At 51.0% G+C, this 27,401-nt stretch overlaps 1 protein-coding gene across 1 annotated transcript in view; it reads right to left on the bottom strand.

Annotated features, from left to right (window-relative positions):
- The window catches only part of KIAA0753 (KIAA0753 ortholog), a 164,617-nt gene that overhangs the window by 18,651 nt on the left and 118,565 nt on the right, over window positions 1-27,401 (bottom strand). Inside the window, exons 10-14 of the mRNA XM_075335277.1 lie at window positions 25,771-25,860; window positions 24,713-24,782; window positions 24,479-24,610; window positions 2,687-2,765; window positions 2,461-2,581 (exon numbers count right to left, since the gene is read on the bottom strand). Of these exons, the coding sequence (XP_075191392.1) occupies window positions 2,461-2,581; window positions 2,687-2,765; window positions 24,479-24,610; window positions 24,713-24,782; window positions 25,771-25,860 (492 nt within the window). The remainder of the gene's footprint in view (window positions 1-2,460; window positions 2,582-2,686; window positions 2,766-24,478; window positions 24,611-24,712; window positions 24,783-25,770; window positions 25,861-27,401) is intronic.

The following is a 27,401-nucleotide window of genomic DNA, read 5'->3' as shown; positions in this document are numbered from 1 at the left end:
ATCACTTGGGGCTGGGGAACCTCCATCCTCACTACAATCATCACTACAATCGGGAAGCAGCGTGCAGCCTTCACTCCGTGAGTGATCAGTGCTGGCTGCTAGCGGTAACGCTGACAGACGCGTTACCATAGCAACGGTGCTCTCGGAGCCGCGGTTAGCGGTGACGTCACCGCTAACTGCGTTGCTATGGCAACGGTGATCTCCGTTAATGACCGGCTGTGTCAGCCGGTCCCTAACGGAACGGGGAGTCGACCGTGTGCTAGAGCATGTCGCCGGTACACGGCGATACACATATGTGCACCGTGTACCGGAGAGATGCACTCGCAGGTCCTACATGACGTGTCATAGTCATGTGACCAGTCTGTAGCCAATGAGATAATAGCCTATGTGACTGGTCACATGGCTATTTTGACGTCACGATAGGTCCTGCATCTCTGCTGGCAGTGCCCGTCACCGGGAGGATTCAGCGATCATCGGATGGAATAGCGGCAGGAGACAGAGTGCAGAAGGGATCGCGAGGACCGGTAAGTGTTATGGCAATGTTTATTAACTGTTTGTGTACATTTATAATGCATTTTTATGTGTTTGTGATTGCCTCCCATTCTAGCCTATACGTTCGAGTTCAGTTCGTCGAACGTTCGACGAACCGAACTCGAACGGGACCCCCCGTTCGGCGAACCGGCCTCGAGCCGAACCGGGACCGGTTCGCTCATCTCTACTCCTTACCTGCCTCCCGGCTGCAATGAGAAGGACGGAGGTGGGCGGGATGTTTACATCCTGCTCATCTCCGCCCCTCCGCTTCAATTGGCCGCCTGCTGTGTGACGTCGCTGTGACGCCGCACGACCCGCCCCCCTAAGGAAGGAGGCGGGTCGCCGGCCAGAGGGACGTCACACGGCAGGTATGTGCGTGTGAAGCTGCCATAGCGATAATAATCGCTACGGCAGCTTTCACTAGATATCGCACGTGCGACGGGGGCGGGACTATCGCTGCAGCATCGGTAACACATTGTTACCAATGTCGCAACGTGTAAAGCCCGCCTAAGGGTGCGTGCCCACGATCAGTGTTTGCAGCATTTTTGATGTAACGTGTTTTCGAAGCATCCAAAATGATGTGGTGTACAGTACAAGCATAGTGGATGGGATTTCTAGAAATCCCGTGCCCAGTATGCTTGTTTTTACCGCATCAAACACTGACCTGCGATGCAGCTTTACAAGCCACAGCATGTCAATTGTTTGCTGTGGATTCGCATGCGTCCTCCGTAGGGAGAACACAAGTGAGAGACCGCCGCGCACTGAATCCTGATCCTGGGTACGAGCAGCTGCAGTTTCCTGCGGAGGAGACTCGCAGACCCGCAGGTCAGGACCCGCTGTGTCCAGGACGCAGTGAGTCCTGATTGTGGGCACATATCCTAATAATTTTCAAAGCCTGTAACAAGCGATATCTGTGTCGTGTAACCTATCGCCAGCAATACACATGCAAGGGCTGTATGGAACAGCTATCTGACCCGACTCCACATCCATACAAACATTTGCCGTGGCCAAGCACTCCTCCATTTTCAAGTGAAGTACCGAGAAAGCCACTGTCAAGCTGCTCTGGCATCGGCTTATCTCCCGGAGAAGAGAAGGGTCAACAATAACATTCAAACTTCCTGACCATTATCTCTCTTGACAGGAAAAATTGTCCACTACCCCCGACTAAAGGCCCCTTTACACACAGACTTTCTAGCGATCCCACGAGCTATCCCGACCTGGCCGGGATCGCTGGAAAGTCGCTGGTGAGCTGTCAAACAGGCAGATCTGGCCAACGATATGAAGCAGCGATACGGACCTGCAGAACGACCTCGCTGGTCGTTGGGAACATGTCACACGGCAGCTATTTGACGACTCCCACCCATGTTAGGGGTGTGGTGTTTGGCGCTGAAGCCACCTAGGTGTCCTTTTAACACGCCCCCCTCAGCTCCGATTGGTGATCGCTAGTGCGTTCTTATTGGTGACCCCCAGCTTGGAAAGATTGGCAAAAGTCGCGCTTGTATATCCTTTGTTCCTGACCTTCTGTTGCTTAGCGGATCTTTGTAGAGTTCTCTGTGCGGCGACTCCACACTGGTTTATCTATACAGCATCAATACACCGTTAATCAAATGATGCTTACCGTATAGGCTTTATGGTATTGCAGACTGGAGAACTCTCTAATGATCCGCAAACCAGCACTGGTTTTGCCATAAATGATTAAACACTGGACACTACAGGGAATATAATGCACAAAGCAGCTGAACAGCAGCCCTGACAAGGACAATCACATACTCCCCCTCACTGACTGATGGATGGGATGGATGGAGGGCGGTAGATAAGGGGAGAAGGGTGGAAAAGAGTAGTGGGGCAGAGGAAGGGATGGACGGTCTCTTGGGGAGCAGGATGATTTAATCCTCCACCAGGATGATTTAATGATAGCTCTCTACTTACTCTCCTTCATAAGGCTCCTCTAGTATTATATCCACCACCGTCTCCCGCTGTCCTACAGGTTTGGTGATCCTAATGGGGTGAGGAGAATGAGGTCTCTGGACTACGACTGAATTAGACCTGTCTGTAATGAAAAGGACCGCACAATGAAACAAATCACAAAAAATTCAGACATATCAAAAGGAAAAGATAAATAAAAAAATATAAGTACGAGGATCAGATAACTAACCTTTTTCTTCTTGTGCCCAGAATTCAGGGTCTGAATAAACTATTTGGGTAAACCTCTGCCGAACCACTTCTTGGTATTTCTACAGGCAAAACAGTTACTTATTAGAAAATCACACTCATTTAAAAAAACAAAATGACAGCTATTACTGGGTTAAGTTTTTTTTTTTTTTTAAGGCTTTGGAATAGAGTGATTAGATTTGATCCCAAGACTTGGCATAATGCAGCCCTTGGACCACATCCGGCCCACCTGCTATTCAAGTCCGTCCAGTGGACCAAAACAGCCAAGAGGCTCAAAACAGTGGACTGTGGCCACACCATGACCTCCCCCATCTGCTGCCGCTGCTACCCGATGTCCATAGGATGTAGACAGCTGTGAATACATTTGTGGATGAGGGGCCGCTCGCTCAGTTTTCCACCAATCAGCATGAGGGGCAGCAGACGCGATGACATCACATGTGCTGTGTGGTGCTTCGGTGCACTAGAGGCAGAAGCACAGCGCCAGGGGCACAGGAGTGAGGAGAGTATGTGGGGTTTTTTGTTTGTTTTCTCATGTGTATGGGATGTTTGCATGTATGTATGTATGTATGTATGTATGTATGTATGTATGTATGTATGCATGCATGTATGTTTGTTTGTATGTTTGTAGGAGGCTTTGTGGGGGCTCAAAATCAAATAGAAGGCTATGTGAGGGGTAATGTATATAGGAGTCCATGTAGGGGGTTCACACTGTATAGAAGAGGCTCACACTTATACAGCAGGGCTATGCAGGGGTTCATATAAGAGGCTCATCCTGTACATAGCAAGCTATACTGTATATAGGGGGCTGTATGTGGGCTCATACTGTATATAGTGCGATGTCAGCATTCTTAATTCCGCTCAATATTAAGTGAAACAAATATTAATATCAAATAATGTGTTAATATTAATATTGTTCAGAATTTTAGCCTATTGGTTTGGGTCTCCACCCACGGTCTTTCATGTGGCCTCTCAAGAAAATGAATTGCCTACCTCTGCGTTAACCCTTTCCAGAGACAGGATGTGTACCGTTACTTCATTTGTCCATTCCTTGTGTTTGATTCAGGCTCATGTGCTGTGTCTGCAGCCTTCCCAGCAGATTACGATGCCACTATAAAGCCATCGTCTGCCTTTAACCCCTTCAGTCCCGGGACACTTTCCGTTTTTTGCTCCCCTTCTTCCGAGAGCCGTAACTTTTTTATTTTTCCGTCAATCTTGCCATATGAGGGCTTGTTTTTTGCAGGACAAGTTGTACTTTTAAATGAAACCATAAGTTTTACCATATGGTATACTGGAAAACAGCAAAAAAATTCCAAGTGTGGAGAAACTGCAAAAAAAAGTGTGATGGCACAATAGTTTTTGGGATGTTTTATTCACCGTGTTCACTACATGGTAAAACTGATGTGTGGGTATGATGCCTGAGGTCGGGGCGAGTTTGTAGACACCAAACATTTATAGGTTTACTTATATCTAAGGGGTTAAAAAAAAATTCACAAGCTTGTCCAATAAAAGTGGCGCACGTTTTGCGCCATTTTCCGAAAACCGTAGAGTTCTCATTTTTTGGGATCTATGGCTCAGTGATGGCTTATTGTTTGCGTCTCGAGCTGTCGTTTCTAATGGTACGATTTTTGCGCAGATGCTACATTTTGATCGCCTGCTATTGCATTTTGCGTAAAACTTGCGGCGACCAAAAAACGTAATTTTGGTGTTTGGTAAACGGCGTAGTGGCAAAAAAATTCCAATCAGATCAATTGATTTTATATTTTGATAGATCGGGCATTTCTGAACGCAGCGATACCAAATGTGTATTTTTATTTATTTTTTAACCCTTTAGTTTTCAATGGGGGGAAAGGGGGGGGTGATTTGAACTTAGGGTTTTTTTTTTGTTATAACTTTTTTTTAAAATTTTTTTTTTATTTATTTTACTAGTCCCCCTAGGGGCCTATAGTGATCAGCAATCCGATCGCTCTTATCTATCTTCTGATCACAGCTATACAGTTGTAAACAGCAGATTCAGTCACTTCCTGTTTCTGTCTGCTCCCGGCCGAGGGAAAACGAAAGTGAAACTTCATAGCTGCAGGCGTCATCACATGACCCTGTGCTACGATGGCAACCACCGAAAGTCACGTGATCACTCACGTGACTTCCGGTGGGGGCGGTGGTAAGTAAAAATCATGGCCACGCGCATATAGATCTCGCTGCCAGACTTTGGCAGCGAGATTTAAGGGGTTAAATGTTGCGAGTGGAAGAGATTCCACTCGCAACATGCAGGCACACGTCAGCTGTTGAAAACAGCGGATATGTGTGCCGACCGCTGCCGCCTGCCCGCGGCAGGGGGCGGGGGTTAACGGGACACGCTCCATGACGGATATATCCGTCCATGGTCGTGAAGGGGTTAATAACAAGCGGAGCCCACGGCTGTAACCCCCCCCTTTAAAGATATATTTTTGCCAGTTTGAGCATGTTAAAAAACGGATTTTTGTGTACTCACCGTAAAATCGTTTTCTCTTACCCATCATTGGGGGACACAGGACCATGGGTGTTATGCTGCCTATCCATAGGAGGACACTAATTAGATGCAAAAGCATTAGCTCCTCCTCTGCAGTATACACCCCCTGGTCGGGCCATGCAAGCTCAGTTTTAGTACACAAGCAGTAGGAGAAAAAAAAAAAAAAAACCAGTAAAAACTTACCTCAACAGAGGAACATGAGGAGAAAAAAAAAAAAAAAAAAAAAAAAAAAAAAAAGGAGTCATAACCAAATAAGGTACTTAGAGAACCAAGGCCCAACAGGGCAACAGGGTGAGTGCTGTGTCCCCCAATGATGGCTAAGAGAAAACGATTTTACGGTGAGTACTCAAAAATCCGTGTACGCCTCATTGGGGGACACAGGACCATGGGATGTTCTAAAGCAGTCCATGGGTGGGTAAACAATAAACAACGCAACCCAAGGACTAGGAACCAGTCCCAGATAGTGGAGTACCTATCTCAGTAGGAGCTCCTGGCTATCGTTTGCAGAATTTTCCTACCTAGGTTCGCCTCAGCTGAAGCCTGGGTATGGATTCAGTAATGCTTTGAAACAGTATATAGGCAAGACCAGGTCGCAGCCTTACACCTCTGTTCCACTCAAGGCTGATGCTTAATGGCCCAAGGGGCGCCAACTGCTTGCATGGAATAAGTCCGCAGCCCACTAGGAATTGGCTTAAGTTGCAAGCGGTAGACTTCCTGGATCGCAGAGCGAATCCAGCGAGCCAGCGTTGCCTGTGAAGCTGCCTGTCTTTTCTTAGGCCTTTCAGGAATGACGAACAAGGAGTCTAATGTTCCTAAAGGGGCTGTCCTGGGTACGTAATATCTGAGAGCCCTCACAATATCTAGCGAATGTAGAAACCTTTCCACCCTATGGACTGGGTGTGGACAAAAAGGAAGTCAGAACAATGTCCTCGTTCATATGAAACGGGAAAATAACCATCGGAAGAAAATCCGGAAGGGGGCGTAGAACCACCTTGTCCTGATGAAAGATCAGAAAGGGTTCGCGGCAAGAGAGTGATGCCAGTTCCGAAACTTGTCTGATGGACGTAATTGCCACTAAGAATGTTACCTTCCAGGATAGAAGAGCAAGAGAAGATTCCTTAAGAGGTTCAAAAGGGGACCTCTGGATACCGTCCAAAACAAGATTGAGGTCCCATGGGTCCAACGACCATTTATACAGGGAAACGAGATGGGAAACACCCTTGAGGAAAGTCTTGACTTGCGGATTGCAAGCTAGGCGGTATTGATAGAATATTGAGAGAGATGAAACCTGCCCCTTAAGGGAGCTGAGGGCCAACCCCTTTTGCAACCTGACTGCAAAAATCAAGAATTCTGGGGATCGCCAGAGGCATAGGTTGGACATTAGATTCCCTGCACTGGAAAAGGAAAGTTTTCCACGTACGGTGGTAAATACGGGATGAAGGCCGGCTTTCGGGCACTGTACATGGTGGAGATGACCGCAGGAGATAATCTCGCTCTTGTTAAAGTCCAGGTCTCAATGGCCAGGCCGTCCGCTTCAGGGCTCTGGAGTTCTGATGGGAAATGGGCCCTTGGGTCAGCAGATCTGGGATGCTTACGAGGCGCCATGAGCAATTGTACTAATTCAGCATACCAGGCGCACCTGGGCTAGTCCGGTGTTATTAGTATCACCAGGACTCCTTCTGCCTTGATCTTCCTGATTACTCATGGCAGCAGCAACAAAAACATGTAAGGCAGACTGAAACGACTTCAGGAGACTATAGCATCTGCGCCAATGGACTGTGGATCACGTGACCTGGCTAAGAACGCGGTTACCTTTCGTTCAACCTTGAGGCCATTAGATCCACGTCTGGTGTACTCCAGTGAGTGCAGATGTGTGGGAACACTTCTGGGTGGAGAAACCACTCTCCGCCGGCCAGGCCTTGGCGACTTAGAAGGTCCGCAGCCCAGTTCTCTACTCCCGGTATGTGTAACGCTGAAAAACACGGACCCCCGTCAATTAGGCCCAGGTGAGGATCCTGAGGACCTCGAAATAAGCTGTCTTGCTGCTGGTACCTCCCTGCCGATTGACATAGGCCACAGCTGTTGCATTGTCCAATTGGACCCGAATCAAACGACCTGCTAGCAGAAAAGGGGAATGACCTGAGCGCGAGAAGATCGCGCTGATTTTCAGGACTCCTGGGGTGTCCAACGTCCCGAAGCAGTGTGGAGCCAGTACGCTGCTCCCCAGACTAAGAGGCTGGCGTCCATGGTCAGGAGTAGCCAGTTCACTGGGGGGGGGGGGGGGAGGGAGAAAAACTCCTTGATATGGAAGAGGACTGAAGCCACCAGTAAAGCGCATATCTGACTGAAGGTGTCAGGTGAAAAGTTCGTCCAAGGAAAAGGGGCTCTTGTCCCAGGCAGCTAGAAGCGCAAGCTGCAAAGCTGCAGTGGGCGGTGGTGTGGCTAAGCGAGCAGCACAGCCTCTATAGCCGCCGCTATCGTACCTAGCACGCTCATACTGAATCGTATGAAGTGACAGGAGTACGTAGAGGGCAATATACCGCTTGTTGTAGAGCGGTCGCCTTGACTTGAGGGAGAAATATCAAGCCCCGAAGAGTGTCCAGGGACATGCCCAGGGAGGTGAGGGATTTTGACGCGACCGGGGATGATTTGACTGGAGTCAGAAGCTGCCCTAAGCAGGATAGGGTGCCCACAGAGATCTGCACGCTCGTTGAGCCCTTGATGAGGTGGTCATCCAAGCAAGGCAGAACAGCCACTCTCCTGGCGTGAAGGGCACTCATGGCGGCCGCAATGACCTTAGTTAAGACCCTTGGTGCTGTGGCAGAGCCGAGGGTAGAGCCACAAAAGAAAAGAAGAGGTCCTGAACCGCGAAGCGGAGAAACTTTGGTAAGTTGGAGTGATGGGTATGTGCAGGTACGCGTCCCTGACAGCTAGGGAGGCAAGGAATTCTCCTTCGACCATAAAGGTAATAATGGACCCTAGGAAGTCCATTCTGAATCTCCTTAAGTGCACTGTTTGCTCAGGTGTTAGAGGTCCAGGATGGGACGAACTGACCAGTCTTTCTTTGGCAACCACGATAGGTATAGCCTTGAACCTCTCGCCGTCCGGAACAGGTACCATCACCACCGCCGTTTGGAGGGAGTGGATTGCTGAGGAGAAGGCCTCGTGGTGTTTTGAAGTGTCTGGGGGGGGTTTGAGAGAAAAGACTGACCAGGGGATCGGGTCCAGAATTCAATGTGGTAACCGGAAGACACAAGGTATCACACCCATTTGTGGTCTGAGGCGGCGGCCCGGATGGAGAAGGACGAGACTTCTCGGTCTTTGTCTAGACTGCCAGGACGAGGTGGACTCGGGGAGGGCTGAGAAGGTCGGTCCCTGCGTGTCTAGTAAAAAACATCCTGGTCTAGAGTTGGGGGAGAGAGGTACTCTTTTCCTCCCGTGGCGTCAGACAAGAAAAAAAAAAAAAAGCCTGACCAGACGATCGGCAAACCATCGGTCTGGAAAGGAGTACTGTGAGAGGCTTCTTAGAGACAGAGTCCGCTCTGCCTCAAGGCAGAGCGATCGAGCTGCTCCACTTGTCTGTCTGTCGGGTCCTTGAAGGAGGATCCATCAAGTAAAAGACAGGAGGGTCCTTCAGGCAGGCAGAAGCCCCGAGGGTCCACCGAGGCCGGATTGGTCCAGCCCTTAGAGACAGCTAAGCCAAAGGGGTACTGGGACTCCATGAGTTTACGGATACCGAAGCGGCGTCAAAAAGCTCTTTTTTTTTTAAGTTTCTTCACCCTTTTAAAAGGAGACCACAGGGTCAGTAGTAGTGGATGGGAGATCTTCCACATGCAGAGTTTTGGTAGATTGCTGCAATAAGGGAGTCCATCGCAGCTTGATCGCTCGGGGAGGTTGAAACCAAGGAATCATCCCGGTACAAACATCATTCCCCTTCCTCCGGCTCCTCAGAGACCGCGGAACATGTGGGAGAACCCCATCTGAACCCCAGAGGGAGACCCATGGGGGTCATGCCCTTTTTCTGATCTGCAACCGGTGAAGCAGAGGGCTGATTCTTATCAGAAGGACCCTCTATAGAGGTGTCATCAGGCTGCGTTCTGTCCAGGGGCCCCGAGGGGTGTAGGACGATGTTGCATAGCCAGCACCAGGTTCTGGGAACTGTGCCCATTCTGGGGGACTGGGAGCCGTAGGGTCTGGGCTGGTAGCGGTTGCTGCGGTGGTGGCGGTGGGGGAGGGGGGCTACAAAGGCACCGGACTCACAGAAGGAAGAGGTGCTATCATCCCCAAGTAGCTCAGCGTGGCAGGATACATTAATAGTCTTATAGTTGTTGCTGTAGCATAAAACATGTGACTGCAGCCCCTGGCTGATGAGCCACAAACTCTGATTGTAAGGAGGGAGCAATGCTCTGCAGAGTTAAAATGTAAGTGAGGCTATAACTCATCCAGAACCCTGATGACCCTTTCCCCCTCCTGCGTCACAGTCCCTGTGGGAAGGAGGAAGCCAGCTCTGAGAGACGCCCACAGGCTCTGATCACAACAAGAGGGAGCAATGCTCTGCAGCAATGCTCTGCAGATCCTGTGTGAGGAGGGATACGCGTGCTTTCGTGAGGAAGCGTGGCTTATCGAGTGTCATAGGGGGCAGGGCTTAGCTCTGAGAAGAAGGCATGAGAAAATATAATAAACAAAAAAAAAATGGCGGGAAGGGACTCCCCTTCCCCCCTCCAGCCCTGTACAACAATGGTGGACAGAAAAACCTCTATAAGTGTACCGCAGCTGCACTTAGTCCAGGGAGTTGTCCCCTCCCCCCGCCACAGGTGGAATGCTCTGCAGGTGTCTGCAATCACAGCCCATGTGCATCCAGTCAGTGTGACCTTTGCTCCAGTTTCCTGTCAGGGAGCCCGTGTGCAGATTCTGACGCCTGCTGTGCCCGGTCACAGAACGTGTATCAACTCAGAGCCTGCCAGAGGGACTGAGGAATGCTCTGGAAAAATCGGAATTCTCTCACCTCAACTCCTGTGGAGATGGCAGTCTGGTCACGCTGGTGCGAAGCGAATATCAACTCAGAGCCTGCAAGAGGACTGAGGAAGTTTTTCATCTGCTCTGGGCTCTAGAAAATCAGTGCCATGAGACCTGTCGTCCAGTGACTAACAGCCCAGGATCCAACGTCGCAGAAGGGGTACTGGGAGGCGACACTCCGCGTTCCCGCCTGTTGATGGTTTGGGGAAATCTGTCCCCGAAGAAACAGTCGCCCTCTAAAAACAAAAAATTCTTGCTGCAGTAGTCTGCAGAGATGTGCCTCCTATAGACACTAAGCTAAAACGGAGGTTGCCTGGCCCGGCCAGGGGGTGTATACTGCAGAGGAGGAGCTAATGCTTTTGCATCTACTTAGTGTCCTCCTATGGATAGGCAGCATAACACCCATGGTCCTGTGTCACCCAATGAGGCGTCAGAGAAAAGGTATTACTTACAGCAAGATGTGCTGCAGTGTGTACATCGCCCTGGCCAAAAAAGAATTTTGTTACTTACCGTAAATTCTTTTTCTTATAGTTCCGTATTGGGAAACCCAGACCATGGGTGTTTAGCTTCTGCCTCCGGAGGACACACAAAGTACTACACTCAAAAGTGTAGCTCCTCCCTCTGAGCTTATACACCCCCTGGTAGCCAGTCCTAGCCAGTTTAGTGCAAAAGCTGAAGGAGAATAGCCACCCACAAGTAGAACAGAGTAAGAACCGGAACAACCGGAGACTCTTTCCACGACAACAGCCGGTGATAACACACGGAACAAGAAAATTGCCAACAGGCAACAGGGAGGGAGCTGGGTCTCCCAATACGGAACTATAAGAAAAAGAATTTACGGTAAGTAACAAAATTCTCTTTTTCTTTATCGTTCCTTTGGGAGACCCAGACCATGGGACGTTCCAAAGCTGTCCCTGGGTGGGAATAAACAGAGAAAACTAAGAAGTAGGCGGAGCCTAACTTCACAAGTGGGCGACAGCCGCCTGAAGGATGCGTCTGCCCAAGCTCGCATCTGCCGAAGCATGAGCATGCACTTGGTAGTGCTTCGAAAAGGTATACAGGCTAGTCCAAGTGGCAGCCTGACAGACTTGTTGAGCCGTAGCCTGGTGCCTAAAAGCCCAAGAGGCACCGACAGCACTGGTCGAGTGTGCCTTGATCCCCGGCGGGGGAGGCACCTGAGTACTCTGGTAGGCGTCCGAAATGGTCGATCTAATCCAACGGGCCAAGGTCGGCTTAGAAGCAGAGAGGCCCTTGCGCCGGCCTGTGGTTAGCACAAAAAGAGAGGTGCACCGCCTAAGCGCAGCGGTGCGAGACACATAGATCCGGAGAGCACGCACCAGATCTAGAGTATGCAGCGCTTTCTCAAAGCGATGAACAGGGGCCGGACAGAAGGAAGGCAAGGAAATATCCTGGTTAAGGTGGAAGGGAGAGACCACCTTAGGAAGAAAGTCCGGGGTCGGACGGAGAACTACCTTGTCTTGGTGAAAAACCAAAAAAGGTGACTCCGAGGAGAGCGCAGCCAAATCAGAGACTCTCCTGAGAGAAGTTATGGCAACTAGAAAGGCCACCTTTTGAGAAAGACGATACAAAGAAACCTCCCTAAGGGGCTCGAAAGGGGGTTTCTGCAATACCGTGAGGACAAAGTTAAGGTCCCAGGGATCCAAGGGCCGCCGATAAGGCGGAATGATGTGAGACGCACCTTGCATGAAGGTGCGGACCTGAGCCAGCCGGGCGAGACGCCGCTGGAACAGCACTGATAGAGCTGAGACTTGTCCCTTGAGAGAGTTGAGGGACAGTCCTAGCTGCAGACCGGACTGTAAAAAAGACAGAAGGGTCGGCAACGAGAATGGCCAAGGAGAATGGCCGGAAGAGCGACACCAGGACAGGAAAATTTTCCAAGTCCTGTGATAGGTCTTGACGGAGGAAGACTTACGGGCCCGAGTCATAGTGGAGATGACTTCAGGAGGAATACCAGAAGCCGTCAAAATCCAGGACTCAAGAGCCACGCCGTCAATTTGATTGCCGCAGAATTCGGGCGGAAAAACGGACCTTGCGAGAGCAGGTCTGGACGGTCCGAAAGATGCCACGGCATCTCCACGGACAGTTGGAGCAGGTCCGGATACCAAGCTCACCTGGGCCAGTCCGGTGCAATGAGGATGACTCGACGGCCCTCCATTCTGATCTTGCGCAGGACTCTGGGCAAGAGAGCTAGAGGGGGAAACACGTAGGACAGACGAAACTGGGACCAGTCTTGAACCAGAGCGTCCGCGGCGAAGGCCTGAGGATCGTGGGAGCGAGCCACGTAAACCGGAACTTTGTTGTTGTGACGGGATGCCATTAGGTCCACGTCCGGAGTGCCCCACTTGCGGCAGATTGACTGAAACACTGCCGGGTGCAGGGACCACTCACCACCGTCCACGGATTGACGGCTGAGATTATCTGCCTCCCAGTTTTCTACGCCAGGGATGTGGACTGCGGATATGGTGGACTTAGAGTACTCCGCCAATTGAAGAATGCGTTGGACCTCCAACATTGCCAGGCGGCTGCGTGTCCCGCCTTTGATGTAGGCAACCGCTGTCGCGTTGTCTGACTGGACTCGAATGTGCCTGCCCGCCAACAGGTGGTGAAAGGCTAGGAGAGCTAGAAGCACAGCTCTGGTTTCCAGCACATTGATTGAAAGGGCTGACTCGGACGGAGTCTAAGTGCCCTGTGCTCTGTGGTGGAGATGTACCGCTCCCCAGCCGGATAGGCTGGCATCCGTGGTGAGAATCACCCAGGACGAAGTCAGGAAGGAGCGCCCTTGGGACAGGGAGAGGGGTCGAAGCCACCACTGAAGAGAGCTCCTGGTCCGTGGCGACAGAGCCACTAACCTCTGTAAGGAGGAAGGCCGCTTGTCCCAACAGCGGAGAATGTCCAGCTGCAGAGGACGCAAATGGAACTGGGCAAAGGGAATCGCCTCCATGGAGGCCACCATTTGACCCAGCACCTGCATCAGACGCCTGAGGGTATAACGGCGGGGCCTCAGGAGAGAGCGCACCGCCAACCGGAGTGACAGCTGTTTGTCTAAGGGCAACTTCACAAGTGCCGGCAAAGTCTCGAACTGCATCCCTAGGTACGTGAGACTCTGGGTCAGAGTCAGAGTGGATTTGGGAAGATTGACAATTCACCCGAATTGGGCTAGGGTGGCGAGAGTGAGTGAGTGTCTGCGCTGGATGTACCCTTGACCAGAAGGTCGTCCAGATAAGGAAGCACTGCTAACCCCTGGAGGTGCAGGACCGCAATCACTGCCGCCATGACCTTGGTGAATACCCGAGGGGCCGTGGCTAACCCGAAGGGGAGAGCCACGAATTGGAAATGATCCTCTCCTATCGCAAAACGTAACCAACGCTGATGTGACACTGCGATTGGCACATGTAGATAGGCATCTCTGATGTCGATGGACGCCAGGAACTCCCCTTGGGTCATAGAGGCAATGACTGATCGCAGAGACTCCATGCGAAAATGCTGCACCCGGACATGCTTGTTGAGAAGCTTGAGATCCAGGATGGGCCGGAAGGTACCGTCCTTTTTTGGAACTAGGAAGAGATTTGAGTAAAAACCTCTGAACCGTTCCTGAGCGGGAACTGGGACAATCACTCAGTTTGCCTGCAAGGACGCCACGGCCTGCGAGAAGGCGGCGGCCTTGGAGCAGGGGGGAGTTGAGAGAAAAAAATCTGTTTGGAGGGCTGGAAGAGAATTCTATCCTGTAGCCATGAGATATGATGTCTCTCACCCACTGATCGGAGACTTGCTTTAACCAAGCGTCGCCAAAGTGGGAGAGCCTGCCACCGACTAAGGACGTGGCTGGAGCGGGCCGAGAGTCATGAGGAAGCTGCCTTAGTGGCAGAACCTCCTGCGGTCTTCTGCGGACGCACTTTTGGGCGCCAGTTGGATTTCTGATCCTTGGCTGAGTTAGCGGACAAGGCGGAAGGCTTAGAGGATGACCAGTTGGAGGAACGAAAGGAACGAAACCTCGATTGATTCCTACCCTGGGCGGGTTTCCTGGTCTTGGTTTGTGGCATGGAAGTACTCTTCCCACCAGTAGCTTCTTTAATGATTTCATCCAGCTGTTCACCAAACAGCCGTGAACCAGCAAAAGGGAGCCCAGCAAGAAACTTCTTGGAAGAAGCATCTGCCTTCCACTCTCAAAGCCACAAAATCTTGCGGATAACAAGAGAATTAGCTGAAGCCACCGCAGTGCGGTGAGCAGCCTCTAGCATGGCAGACATGGCATAGGATGAAAATAAGGGAATTTTGTTTACTTACCGTAAATTCCTTTTCTTCTAGCTCCAATTGGGAGACCCAGACAAATGGGTGTATAGGCTATGCCTCCGGAGGCCGCACAAAGTATTACACTAAAAGTGTAAAGCCCCTCCCCTTCTGCCTATACACCCCCCGTGCTCCCACGGGCTCCTCAGTTTTAGTGCAAAAGCAAGAAGGAGGAAAAGATTATAAACTGGTTTAAAGTAAATTCAATCCGAAGGAATATCGGAGAACTGAAACCATTCAACATGAACAACATGTGTACACAAAAAAACAGGGGCGGGTGCTGGGTCTCCCAATTGGAGCTAGAAGAAAAGGAATTTACGGTAAGTAAACAAAATTCCCTTCTTCTTTGTCGCTCCATTGGGAGACCCAGACAATTGGGACGTCCAAAAGCAGTCCCTGGGTGGGTAAAATAATACCTCGTAATAGAGCCATAAAACGGCCCCTTCCTACAGGTGGGCAACCGCCGCCTGAAGGACTCGTCTACCTAGGCTGGCATCCGCCGAAGCATAGGTATGCACCTGATAGTGTTTCGTGAAAGTGTGCAGGCTCGACCAGGTAGCCGCCTGACACACCTGCTGAGCCGCAGCCTGGTGCCTCAAAGCCCAGGACGCACCCACGGCTCTGGCAGAATGGGCCTTCAGCCCTGAGGGAACCGGAAGCCCAGCAGAACGGTAAGCTTCGAGAATTGGTTCCTTGATCCACCGAGCCAGGGTTGATTTGGAAGCCTGTGACCCTTTACGCTGGCCAGCGACAAGGACAAAGAGTGCATCTGAGCGGCGCAGGGGCGCCGTACGAGAAATGTAGAGTCTGAGTGCTCTCACCAGATCTAACAAGTGCAAATCCTTTTCACATTGGTGAACTGGATGAGGACAAAAAGAGGGTAAGGAGATATCCTGATTGAGATGAAAGGGGGATACCACCTTAGGGAGGAATTCCGGAACCGGACGCAGAACCACCTTGTCCTGGTGAAACACCAGGAAAGGGGCTTTGCACGACAACGCTGCTAGCTCAGACACTCTCCGAAGTGAAGTGACTGCTACTAGGAAAACCACTTTCTGCGAAAGGCGTGAGAGAGAAATATCTCTCATTGGCTCGAATGGTGGTTTCTGAAGAACCATCAGCACCCTGTTCAGATCCCAGGGTTCTAACGGACGCTTGTAAGGAGGGACGATGTGACAAACCCCCTGCAGGAACGTGCGTACCTGTGGAAGTCTGGCTAGGCGCTTCTGGAAAAACACAGAGAGCGCAGAGACTTGTCCCTTAAGGGAGCCGAGCGACAAACCCTTTTCCAGTCCAGATTGAAGGAAGGACAGAAAAGTGGGCAAGGCAAATGGCCAGGGAGAAAAACCCTGAGCAGAGCACCACGACAGGAAAATTTTCCACGTCCTGTGGTAGATCTTGGCGGACGTTGGTTTCCTAGCCTGTCTCATAGTGGCAATGACCTCTTGAGATAATCCTGAAGACGCTAGGATCCAGGACTCAATGGCCACACAGTCAGGTTGAGGGCCGCAGAATTCAGATGGAAAAACGGCCCTTGAGACAGCAAGTCTGGTCGGTCTGGTAGTGCCCACGGTTGGCCGACCGTGAGATGCCACAGATCCGGGTACCACGACCTCCTCGGCCAGTCTGGAGCGACGAGGATGACGCGGCGGCAGTCGGCCCTGATCTTGCGTAACACTCTGGGCAACAGTGCCAGCGGAGGAAACACATAAGGGAGCTGAAACTGCGACCAATCCTGAACTAAGGCGTCTGCCGCCAGAGCTCTGGGATCTTGAGACCGTGCCATGAACGTCGGTACCTTGTTGTTGTGCCGGGACGCCATTAGGTCGACGTCCGGCATGCCCCAACGGCAACATATCTCCTGAAACACGTCCGGGTGAAGGGACCATTCCCCTGCGTCCATGCCCTGGCGACTGAGAAAGTCTGCTTCCCAGTTTTCTACGCCCGGGATGTGAACTGCGGATATGGTGGAGGCTGTGGCTTCCACCCACAGTAGAATCCGCCGGACTTCCTGGAAGGCTTGACGACTGCGTGTCCCGCCTTGGTGGTTGATGTATGCCACCGCTGTGGAGTTGTCCGACTGAATTCGGATCTGCTTGCCTTCCAGCCACTGCTGGAACGCTTTTAGGGCCAGATACACTGCCCTGATCTCCAGAACATTGATCTGAAGCGAGGACTCTTGCTGAGTCCACAACCCTGAGCCCTGTGGTGGAGAAAAACTGCTCCCCACCCTGACAGACTCGCGTCCGTCGTGACCACCGCCCAGGATGGGGGTAGGAAGGATTTCCCCTTCGATAAAGAAGTGGGAAGAAGCCTGTCGAGGGACGTCGGTTTCCTGTCCCATTTGCGTAGGATGTCCCATTGAAGAGGACGCAGGTGAAACTGCGCGAAAGGGACTGCCTCCATTGCTGCCACCATCTTCCCCAGGAAGTGCATGAGGCGCCTCAAGGGGTGTGACTGACCTTGAAGGAGAGATTGCACCCCCGTCTGTAGTGAACGCTGCTTGTTCAGCGGAAGCTTCACTATCGCTGAGAGGGTATGAAACTCCATGCCAAGATATGTCAGCGATTGGGCCGGTGTCAGATTTGACTTTGGAAAATTGATGATCCACCCGAAACTCTGGAGAGTCTCCAGAGTAGCGTCGAGGCTGTGCTGGCATGCCTCTTGGGAGGGAGCCTTGACCAGCAGATCGTCTAAGTAAGGGATCACCGAGTGACCCTGGCCGTGGAGGACCGCGACTACTGTAGCCATGACCTTGGTGAAAACCCGGGGGGCTGTCGCCAGGCCGAACAGCAGTGCCACGAACTGGAGATGTTCGTCTCCTATGGCGAAGCGCAGGAAGCGCTGATGCTCTGGAGCAATCGGAACGTGGAGATAAGCATCTTTGATATCGATCGATGCAAGGAAATCTCCTTGGGACATTGAGGCGATGACGGAGCGGAGGGATTCCATCCGGAACCGCCTGGTCTTTACGTGTTTGTTGAGCAGTTTTAGGTCCAGGACAGGACGGAAAGACCCGTCCTTCTTTGGAACCACAAACAGGTTGGAGTAAAAACCGTGACCCTGTTGCTGAAGAGGCACAGGGATCACCACTCCTTCTACCTTCAGAGTGTCCAACGCCTGCAGAAGAGCATCGGCTCGCTCGGGAGGCGGAGATGCTCTGAAGAATCGAGTCGGAGGACGAGTGCTGAACTCTATCCTGTAACCGTGAGACAGAATGTCTCTCACCCATCGGTCTTTTACATGTGGCAGCCAGGTGTCGCAAAAGCGGGAGAGCCTGCCACCGACCGAGGATGCGGTGTGAGGAGGCCGAAAGTCATGAGGAAGCCGCCTTGGTAGCGGCACCTCCGGCGGTCTTTTTAGGGCGTGACTTAGACCGCCATGAATCGGAGTTCCTCTGATCCTTCTGAGGCCCTTTGGACGAGGAGAATTGGGCTCTGCCCGTACCCCGAAAGGACCGAAACCTCGACTGTCCCCTCCTCTGTTGGGGTAATTTTGGTTTGGCCTGGGGTAAGGAAGTTTCCTTTCCCTTGGATTGTTTTATGATTTCATCCAATCTCTCACCAAACAAACGGTCGCCAGAAAATGGCAAACCGATTAAGCACTTTTTGGCAATCGAATCTGCCTTCCATTCCCGTAGCCACAAGGCTCTGCGTAATGCCACCGAATTGTCGGCTGCAACCGCCGTACGGCTCGCAGAGTCCAGGATAGCATTAATAGCATAGGACGCAAATGCCGACGTTTGAGAGGTTATGGAAGCCACTTGCGGCGCAGACGTACGTGTGAGTGCGTCAATTTGGGCTTGACCCGCTGAGATAGCTTGGAGTGCCCATACTGCTGCGAATGCTGGAGCGAAAGACGCGCCGATAGCCTCATAGATGGATTTCAACCAGAGCTCCATCTGTCTGGCAGTGGCATCCTTGAGTGAAGCCCCATCTTCAACTGCAACTATGGATCTAGCCGCCAGTCTGGAGATTGGAGGATCCACCTTGGGACACTGAGTCCAGCCCTTGACCACGTCAGGGGGGAAGGGATAACGTGTATCCTTAAGGCGCTTGGAAAAACGCTTATCTGGACAAACTCGGTGTTTCTGGACTGCGTCTCTGAAGTCGGAGTGATCCAGAAACATACTCGCTGTACGCTTGGGGAACCTGAAACGGAACTTCTCCTGCTGAGAAGCTGACTCCTCTGCTGGAGGAGCTGAGGGAGAAATATCCAACATCTTATTTATGGACGCAATAAGATCATTCACTATAGCGTCCCCATCAGGAGTATCAAGGTTGAGAGCGGCCTCAGGATCAGAATCCTGATAAGCTACCTCCGCTTCATCATACAGAGAGTCATCCCTCTGAGACCCTGAACAATGTGATGAGGTCGAGGGGATTTCCAAGCGAGCTCGCTTAGGCGGTCTGGGACTGCGGTCCGTGTCAGAGACCTCACCCAGGGATCTATGAGACACCCCGGGGAGACATTGTTGTTCCAACTGAGGGGGACTAGGGGGCAGTGATTCCACAGTGCCCATGGTCTGAGATACCGGTCTGGACTGCAAAGCTTCTAGTATTTTAGCCATAGTCTCAGAAAGTCTGTCAGTAAAAACTGCAAATTCCGTCCCTGTCACCTGGACAGTGTTAGCTGGTTGTTCCCCCTGGGCCCCCCTTAGCAGAGGCTCCGGCTGAGTAAGTGCCACAGGGGCCGAACAGTGCATACAATGAGGGTCAGTGGAACCTGCCGGTAGCGAGGTTGTACATGCGGCGCAGGCAGCATAGTAAGCCTGTGTTTTGGCACCCCTGCTTCTTGTGGGCGCCATATTGTTGTCTCCTTTGAGCAACACAACAGGGTATATAGCCAGAAATCAACTGTGCCCATACAGTGTAAAGTATAGCCTGTAAACATATAAACTATAATCACACTTCTGCACAAGTGGGGCCAGCACCTCAGGTGCTGCTTACCGCCCGCTTAAAGCGGTTGTGTGGCCACCAGAATCCCTGCCTGGGTCCCCCAGAGATTGTCTCCCCTCTGCAGCGTCCTAGGAGCTGACAGGAATGGCTGCCGGCGTCCTGAGGAGAGGAGGGAGCCGTGGGCGTGACCCAGAAAGTGCGGGAGCTGGTGCCTCACTGTGCACAGTGAGGGGGGTGGAGTATGTAAAACATGCTCCAGCCCTCAGTGCTGCCGTGCTGTACAGCGTCCCGCCCTTCCCCTGACTGGCAGGGCTGGGGGCGGGAAGAGAAAGAGACTAGGCCCAAAAGCCAGGGACTCGAGTTATAAGCGCGGCCGCCGTAAAAGCGCGGCCGGCGCAGAGTCCCCGGCGCACTAACAGTCCCAGCCGCGCCTCAGTAAAAACAATGGCAGCGGCGGTCAGCGCGGTAGTCCCCATACACAAACACACTCAGCGACGCTGCAGTGTATAATGGCACAAACGCGGTCAGCGCCGCGGTCCCCGGTGCACTAGCACACCCAGCAATGCTGGAGTGTTGCTGTGCGCGGTCACAGAGTACCTTAAAGTAGCAGGGCCATGTCCCTGAACGATACCCGGCTCCTATCCAGCAGGCTCCTCAGGAGTTGTGGATGAAGCACGGTCTCAGTGCCTGGAGACAGATAGGATCCCACTTCACCCAGAGCCCTAAGGGGGATGGGGAAGGAAAACAGCATGTGGGCTCCAGCCTCTGTACCCGCAATGGATACCTCAACCTTAACAACACCGCTGACAAGAGTGGGGTGAGAAGGGAGCATGCTGGGGGCCCTATATGGGCCCACTTTTCTTCCATCCGACATAGTCAGCAGCTGCTGCTGACCAATCTGTGGAGCTGTGCGTGCACGTCTGCCTCCTTCGCACAAAGCAAAAAAACTGAGGAGCCCGTGGGAGCACGGGGGGTGTATAGGCAGAAGGGGAGGGGCTTTACACTTTTAGTGTAATACTTTGTGCGGCCTCCGGAGGCATAGCCTATACACCCATTTGTCTGGGTCTCCCAATGGAGCGACAAAGAAAGCTGAAGCCTGAGCAGTTAAGGTAACCATCTCAGGCATAGATTCCTTGGTGAGGGAATGCATCTCCTCTAGAGAAGCAGAGATGGCTTTGAGAGCCCACACTGCTGCAAAAGTCGGGGAAAACGCGGCCCCCGCAGCTTCATACACAGATTTGGCCAGAAGGTCAATCTGGCGGTCAGTGGAATCCTTAAGTGAGGTGCCGTCAGCCACCGACACAACGGTCCGGGCTGATAGCCTAGACACCGGGGGGGGTCTACCTTTGGGGAGTGAGACCACTCCTTGACCACCTGAGGTGGAAATGGAAACCGGTCATCAGAACCACGCTTTGGAAAGAGTTTGTCAGGGCAGGCCCTGGGTTTGGTCACACTGGTCTGAAAACTGGAGTGGTTAAAGAACACACTCTTCACTCTCTTTGGCAGAAAAACATCAGTTTACCTCGCCTAAGAGAGTTGCTCCTCTGACACTGGCAGATTGAGATCCAGCACAGAATTAATAGAAGCAATCAAATCACTAAGATCTGAGTCACCCTCAGAGAAATCGATGGGATACATAGCCTCCGAGCCCCCAGTGAGGGCATCCTCCTCATCTTGAGAGTCAGCTCTTGAGACAGAGCCGTGGGATGGGGAGGGGGAGGAAACCCTGCTCCTTCTCTTAGAAGGACGGGGTCTGGGATCAGATGATGAATCCTCCGTGAGCTCCGATGGACGGAGGTCAGAGGATAGGAGTAGGAGTCCTCTGTCAAGAGTATTAGAGGCACCCTGTGAGGGGGGCTGATGCATATTCATCAAAGTCCTGGACAAAAGCCCCATGGACTCAGCAAATGACTGGGATATGGACCTAGAAAAGGACTCTACCCAGGCCGGGGGTTCAATCACAGGTGCAGCAGCAGCCTGAGAGACCACTGGGGGTGAGACTCCAGGCTGTGGCACCGCCAAGTTAGAGGAGACATGAACCCCAGGGAGAATATACAGAGGTCCACAACCGGAGACCGGCTGTGGCTTACCAGACCGCTGAGCGTGGTGTTGTGTGCCCTCCAGATCCCGAAGCCCAGTCCCCCAGTCGCAGCACCTCAGCAGAGATGCAGAATGCAGGATGTCCCAGAGCAGAGTGAACTCTGCCTGAGAAGAGGGCGTTCCTATAAAAGAGTGGGAACTGGAGGGCTATAGAGACCTGCAGGGAAGGAGGGACGCCCCAGCAGTGTCCCTCCCCTGTGTAGAACGGCCGCCGGGAGGAGCCGAACCTGTCCCTTTGCATGAGTGACATGCGAGGGCAGGAAAATGAAACTAGGCCTCCGGCGAAGCCGGGGCCTAAATTTAAGCGGCGAGGCCGACAAGCAGGCACCGTCGGCGCGGTTCTCAGGCAAAAGCTAGAGAACCCGCCGGAAAAGTTAAAACAATCACATACAGCATACTCTCCCCTTACAATAAAGAACCGGGACCCCCAACATAAACGTCTCAGGTACTTAGCTGCTGAGACACAGGGCCATGTCCCTGGGGATGAGTGCTCCGGTCTAACAGAATCCTCAAGGGGCTGTGGATGGAGACCGGACTCCTGCCAGGCATGGAGACCGTGCTGGCTCCCACTTCAAGCCAGAGCCCAGAAGGGATGGTGAAGGAGCGCGGCATGTAAGGCTGCAGCCTTGTAAATCAACCTTAACAACACCGCCGACACAGTGGGGTGAGAAGGGACATGCCGGGAGTCCAGACATGGACCCGCTTTTCTTCAAACTCTTTCCAAAAGTCAAACAAATCAGATGAGAATTCATGTGTGGATGTATGCCTCCTGACACAAAGCAATAAACTGGCTACGACTGGCTACCAGGGGATAGTTTATATTTAGTGTAGGGACCTACAAGCATGAGGTTCCGTGACGCGGGTTGTAGGCTTACGTTTTATGGCCATAAATACCAACAAAAACCTAATATTTATTTTTTTGGACAGGACACAGCCAGGCCCCTTTCTGTTGGGCCTTGCACTGTAGAGTGTCTGTCCGTGCATGATACACAGTGGGGTACGGCTTGGCAGCCCGCCGGATCTAATAGTATGGGCGCCACCTAATAGGCTGCGGGTTTGTGATTGTGTTATCTGCATATGTGAACAGCGCTCTATGCAAGCCACTAGTGTGCAGTTTTATCATCTAGCAATCGCCCTCCTCCATTCCATGGAGGTGTGTGTGTGATTTGCTCCTCCTGCACCTGTGACGCTTCCACTTTAGTGGGGGTTTAGCTGTATCCTGCTAGAATACTAGTTTTTGGCCAGGGCAATGTACACACTGCAGCCCATCTTGCTGTAAGTAATACTTAATTTTTGGAGGATATTTTCCTCTTTTTGTTGCTATGTTTATGTTAAAAAGGTAGTTGGAAGACAAAGTCATTTTCCTCGTAACACGCTTTTTGATGCCATAATCTAAGCCATTTTCCAATATATTTGCTTTAAAAATTTCCTTTCCTTCTCCTTCCGTCAATACTCTGCTTATCTATATTTTTTCCCACTTCCCATCTGATGACTATTCTTTTGAGAATTCCCAGTGCATGCGGGGATACCTAAAAGATTTATCAGGGGGTAGAGACTGGTCACTGTCACAGCCCTTGCCCCCACCCTGAAACAAAGAGTCATCAGTGACACATTATTCAGGGGCTCGTCCCTGCGCAGCATATGCTGTGGTCAGCTTGGATGAATAATAAGAAGCCAGCAACAGAGTGGTGTCAGAATACCCAGCAGACCACTGACATCACCTATGGGGGCAGTGCTAGTTTCCAGCATCTCGGGTATGACCATCCTTTTGCTGACTTATTGCTAATTATCTAAGCATACAAAAGAATGTGAGCTGTGCATATTGAACAGTGTGCAGGGATCATCCCCTTAAATGAGCGTCACTGATGATGCTTCGTTTCAGGGAGGGGGCAGGGCTGTGACAGTGACTATAGCCCCTGATGACGCTTTTGAGTATCCCAGCATGCACTAGAAATTCTTAAACAAAGTATCAGACAGGAAGTGAAAAGCAAAAAAAAAAAAAATCAAAAATAAGTAGTGAGGGAAGGATAGGGAATTTTAAAGCAAGTATATCAGAAAATAGCTTAGATTATGGCATCAAATTGATAGGGAGTTAGGAGGAGAATGACTGCCTTCAGACTACCCATTTAAACACCATGGAATAAAGGCTACAGAAAACAGTAAATGTAGTTTTGATTTCTCCTCTGTTGCAGTTAATATGAGCTTGTAAAGTTTAGGTTATAGTTCATGTTATAATTAGTCTTTGTGTTACTAGAGATTTGGACCTATTCCTCTGGAGGAATCAAAGCAAGGGGGAAAGCAGCGTGATATATGTAGTGACACAGCATGTGCTCACTGCAGAGCTGTGCCGCATTAAAAGTACCAGGAGTAGAGCAGACATCGGTTTGGAGGAAAGGGGCAGTATAGCAGAGCTGAGCTTTGTCTCATTATAAACAACTCTGCAGCCGTCAGCTGACTTGTGGTCCACCTCCAACCACACTGACTGCTGTGAAATGAAAGCTTAAAAAGGTGTTTGTAATCTCTGCTGTACTGGCACTTTATAATGACACTCCGCTCTGTAGTGAGACCAGTGAGTAGAGCAGAGTTGTCCATCATTACATGTCTCACTTTCCCATCACTATATATTTTGTCTACACTGACTAAGTACTATTGTCATTCAACGCTATATATGACCATGTGTACAAATATTGTTTTGGCCATTGGATTATTGTCTTAATTGTATCTTCTTCCTTCCACTAATGTCGCCTGTCCACTACGTTTCTCATGTTTAATTTATTTGGGTTGCCAAACCTAAATTTTATACAATTGTTATCATTTTGCAGTTTTTCCCCCAATTTTTGTAGTAGTATGCTAATCGGTGCTGGGGCAAATGCCAATATGCCGGAAATCATGGCCAATTCGTTTGACCCATGCTTACCAAACTGGTGCCACATTACTGACACTTTACCTCCATTTCCTCCATTTTTTGGAATATAGCCTCCAATTCATCAGGTTGTTGTGGACTTGGTGAATACTCCGTCCTGTTGACCAGCTGCAGACTTTCATCTTTTTCTGTTGCTGAAGACAGGTCTTCCTCCAACTGATCGAGCACAGACAATACTTTATGGCACGTTCAGCAATAAGAGGATCTGCGTTCATTTTTTGGTCATCAGCAGTAATTTGAATTCAAGGAAAGTCATACCTGATGTCCTGTGACATTACTGCCCGTCCTGTGCGCATACGGTGGACTTTTTGCAGCATGGGCTTCCTTCCTACACAACAGAAAAGAGAGCGTAACTAAATAGGACATTTCTGGATTGTTCTATAAATGAGACTTATTGGCTAAAATCTGCTGCTTGTTATCGCACCATGAGCGGATGTCAGGGCAGTCCTAAACAAGCTTGTCAAAATGACCTTCAGTTAGGGTCCCGTCACACGTAGCGATGCACCAACGATCCCACCAGCGATCCGACCTGGCTGGGATCGTTGGTGCGTTGCTACATGGTCGCTGGTGAGCTGTCAATCAGGCAGATCTCCACAGCGACCAGCCACCAGCGACTCGTGTAATGATGCTTCGCTTGGTAATCAGGGTAAATATCAGGTAACTAAGCAAAGCGCTTTGCTTGGTTACCCGATATTTACCCTGGTTACCAGCATACACCGCTTACAGGCTGGCAGCGCTGGCTCCCTGTATACGTAGCTAGGGTACACAGTTTCTAAGCAAGGCGCTTTGCTTAGTTACCCGATATTTACCTTGGCTACATGTGCAGTGAGCCAGCGCTAGCAGCTTGTAAGCGGTGTACGCTGGTAACCAGGGTAAATATCGGATAACCAAGCAAAGCGCTTTGCTTAGTTACCCGATATTTACCCTGGTTACCAGCGTACGCTGCTTACACAGAGTCGGTGCTTGTTGGTCTCCCGCAGTCAAGCACGCCGATGTGTGCTGCACAGCGGGAGAACAACGAGCAAGAAAAGGTCCCGATAATTTTATAACGATCAGCAGGGGCCAGCTCGCTGCTATGTGTCACACACAGCGACATCGCTGGCGAGGTCGCTGATACGTCACAAAACCTGTGACATTTCAGTGATCTCGCTAGCAATATAGCTATGTGTGACGGGGGTTTTAGACACCAGGCCATCAAAGGGAGATTCTGGTTGATTTATAGCTGGAGCTCTTATCAATCTGCAGTTTAACCCATTATTATCCTATAGATCCCATTGCTATAGCAGCTGTACTTACTGCTTTTACCATCGGCTCACCTAAGATCTCGTAAATGGGCTATTTCCTCCCTGTAGAGATTGTCAAGTTGTTGCAATCGCTTTGCTGTTTCAGACTCCAACCAATCCAATCTGTCAAGGAAAAGACATGTTAAAAGAGAAAAAAAAACAAAAAAAAGAAGGGAATTTTGTTTACTTACCGTAAATTCCTTTTCTTCTAGCTCCTATTGGGAGACCCAGACAATTGGGTGTATAGCTTCTGCCTCCGGAGGCCACACAAAGTATTACACTTTAAAAAGTGTAACCCCTCCCCTCTGCCTATACACCCTCCCGTGCATCACGGGCTCCTCAGTTTTGGTGCAAAAGCAGGAAGGAGGAAACTTATAAATTGGTCTAAGGTAAATTCAATCCGAAGGATGTTCGGAGAACTGAACCATGAACCAAAAGAACAATTCAACATGAACAACATGTGTACACAAAAAACCAACAGCCCGAAGGGAACAGGGGCGGGTGCTGGGTCTCCCAATAGGAGCTAGAAAAAAAGGAATTTACGGTAAGTAAACAAAATTCCCTTCTTCTTTGTCGCTCCATTGGGAGACCCAGACAATTGGGACGTCCAAAAGCAGTCCCTGGGTGGGTAAAAGAATACCTCGATAAAAAGCCGAAAACGGCCCCTTCTTACAGGTGGGCAACCGCCGCCTGAAGGACTCGCCTACCTAGACTGGCATCTGCTGAAGCATAGGTATGCACCTGATAGTGTTTCGTGAAAGTGTGCAGACTCGACCAGGTAGCCGCCTGACACACCTGCTGAGCCGTAGCCCGGTGCCGCAATGCCCAGGACGCACCCACGGCTCTGGTAGAATGGGCTTTTAGCCCTGAAGGAATCGGAAGCCCAGAAGAACGGTAGGCTTCAAGAATCAGTTCCTTGATCCACCGAGCCAAGGTTGACTTGGAAGCCTGCGACCCCTTACGCTGGCCAGCGACAAGGACAAAGAGCGCATCAGAACGGCGCAGGGGCGCCGTGCGAGAAATGTAGAGCCTGAGTGCTCTCACTAGATCTAACAAATGCAACTCCTTTTCACATTGGTGAACTGGATGAGGACAAAAAGAAGGTAAGGAGATATCCTGATTGAGATGAAAAGGGGATACCACCTTAGGGAAAAATTCCGGGACCGGACGCAGAACCACCTTATCCTGGTGAAAAACCAGGAAGGGTGCTTTGCATGACAGCGCTGCCAACTCCGACACTCTACGGAGCGATGTAACTGCCACTAGAAATGCCACCTTCTGCGAAAGACGTGAAAGAGAGACATCCCGCAGTGGCTCGAAAGGTGGTTTCTGAAGAGCCTTTAGCACTCTGTTAAGATCCCATGGTTCCAGCGGCCTCTTGTAAGGTGGGACTATGTGGCAAACTCCCGGCAGGAACGTGCGGACCTGCGGAAGCCTGGCTAGACGCTTTTGAAAAAATACGGATAGCGCCAATACTTGTCCCTTGAGAGAGCCAAGAGACAAACCCTTGTCCATTCCGGATTGAAGGAAGGAAAGAAAAGTGGGTAAGGCAAACGGCCAGGGGGGTAAAACCCTGATCGGAGCACCAGGACAAGAAGATCCTCCAAGTCCTATGATAGATCTTGGCGGACGTTGGTTTCCTGGCCTGTCTCATAGTGGCAATG

Source organism: Anomaloglossus baeobatrachus, chromosome 2 (assembly GCF_048569485.1).
Source record: "Anomaloglossus baeobatrachus isolate aAnoBae1 chromosome 2, aAnoBae1.hap1, whole genome shotgun sequence".
Taxonomy (NCBI): domain Eukaryota; kingdom Metazoa; phylum Chordata; class Amphibia; order Anura; family Aromobatidae; genus Anomaloglossus; species Anomaloglossus baeobatrachus.
Note: the sequence above shows the minus strand (reverse complement) of the source record. Positions and strands in the feature narration are given on the sequence as shown.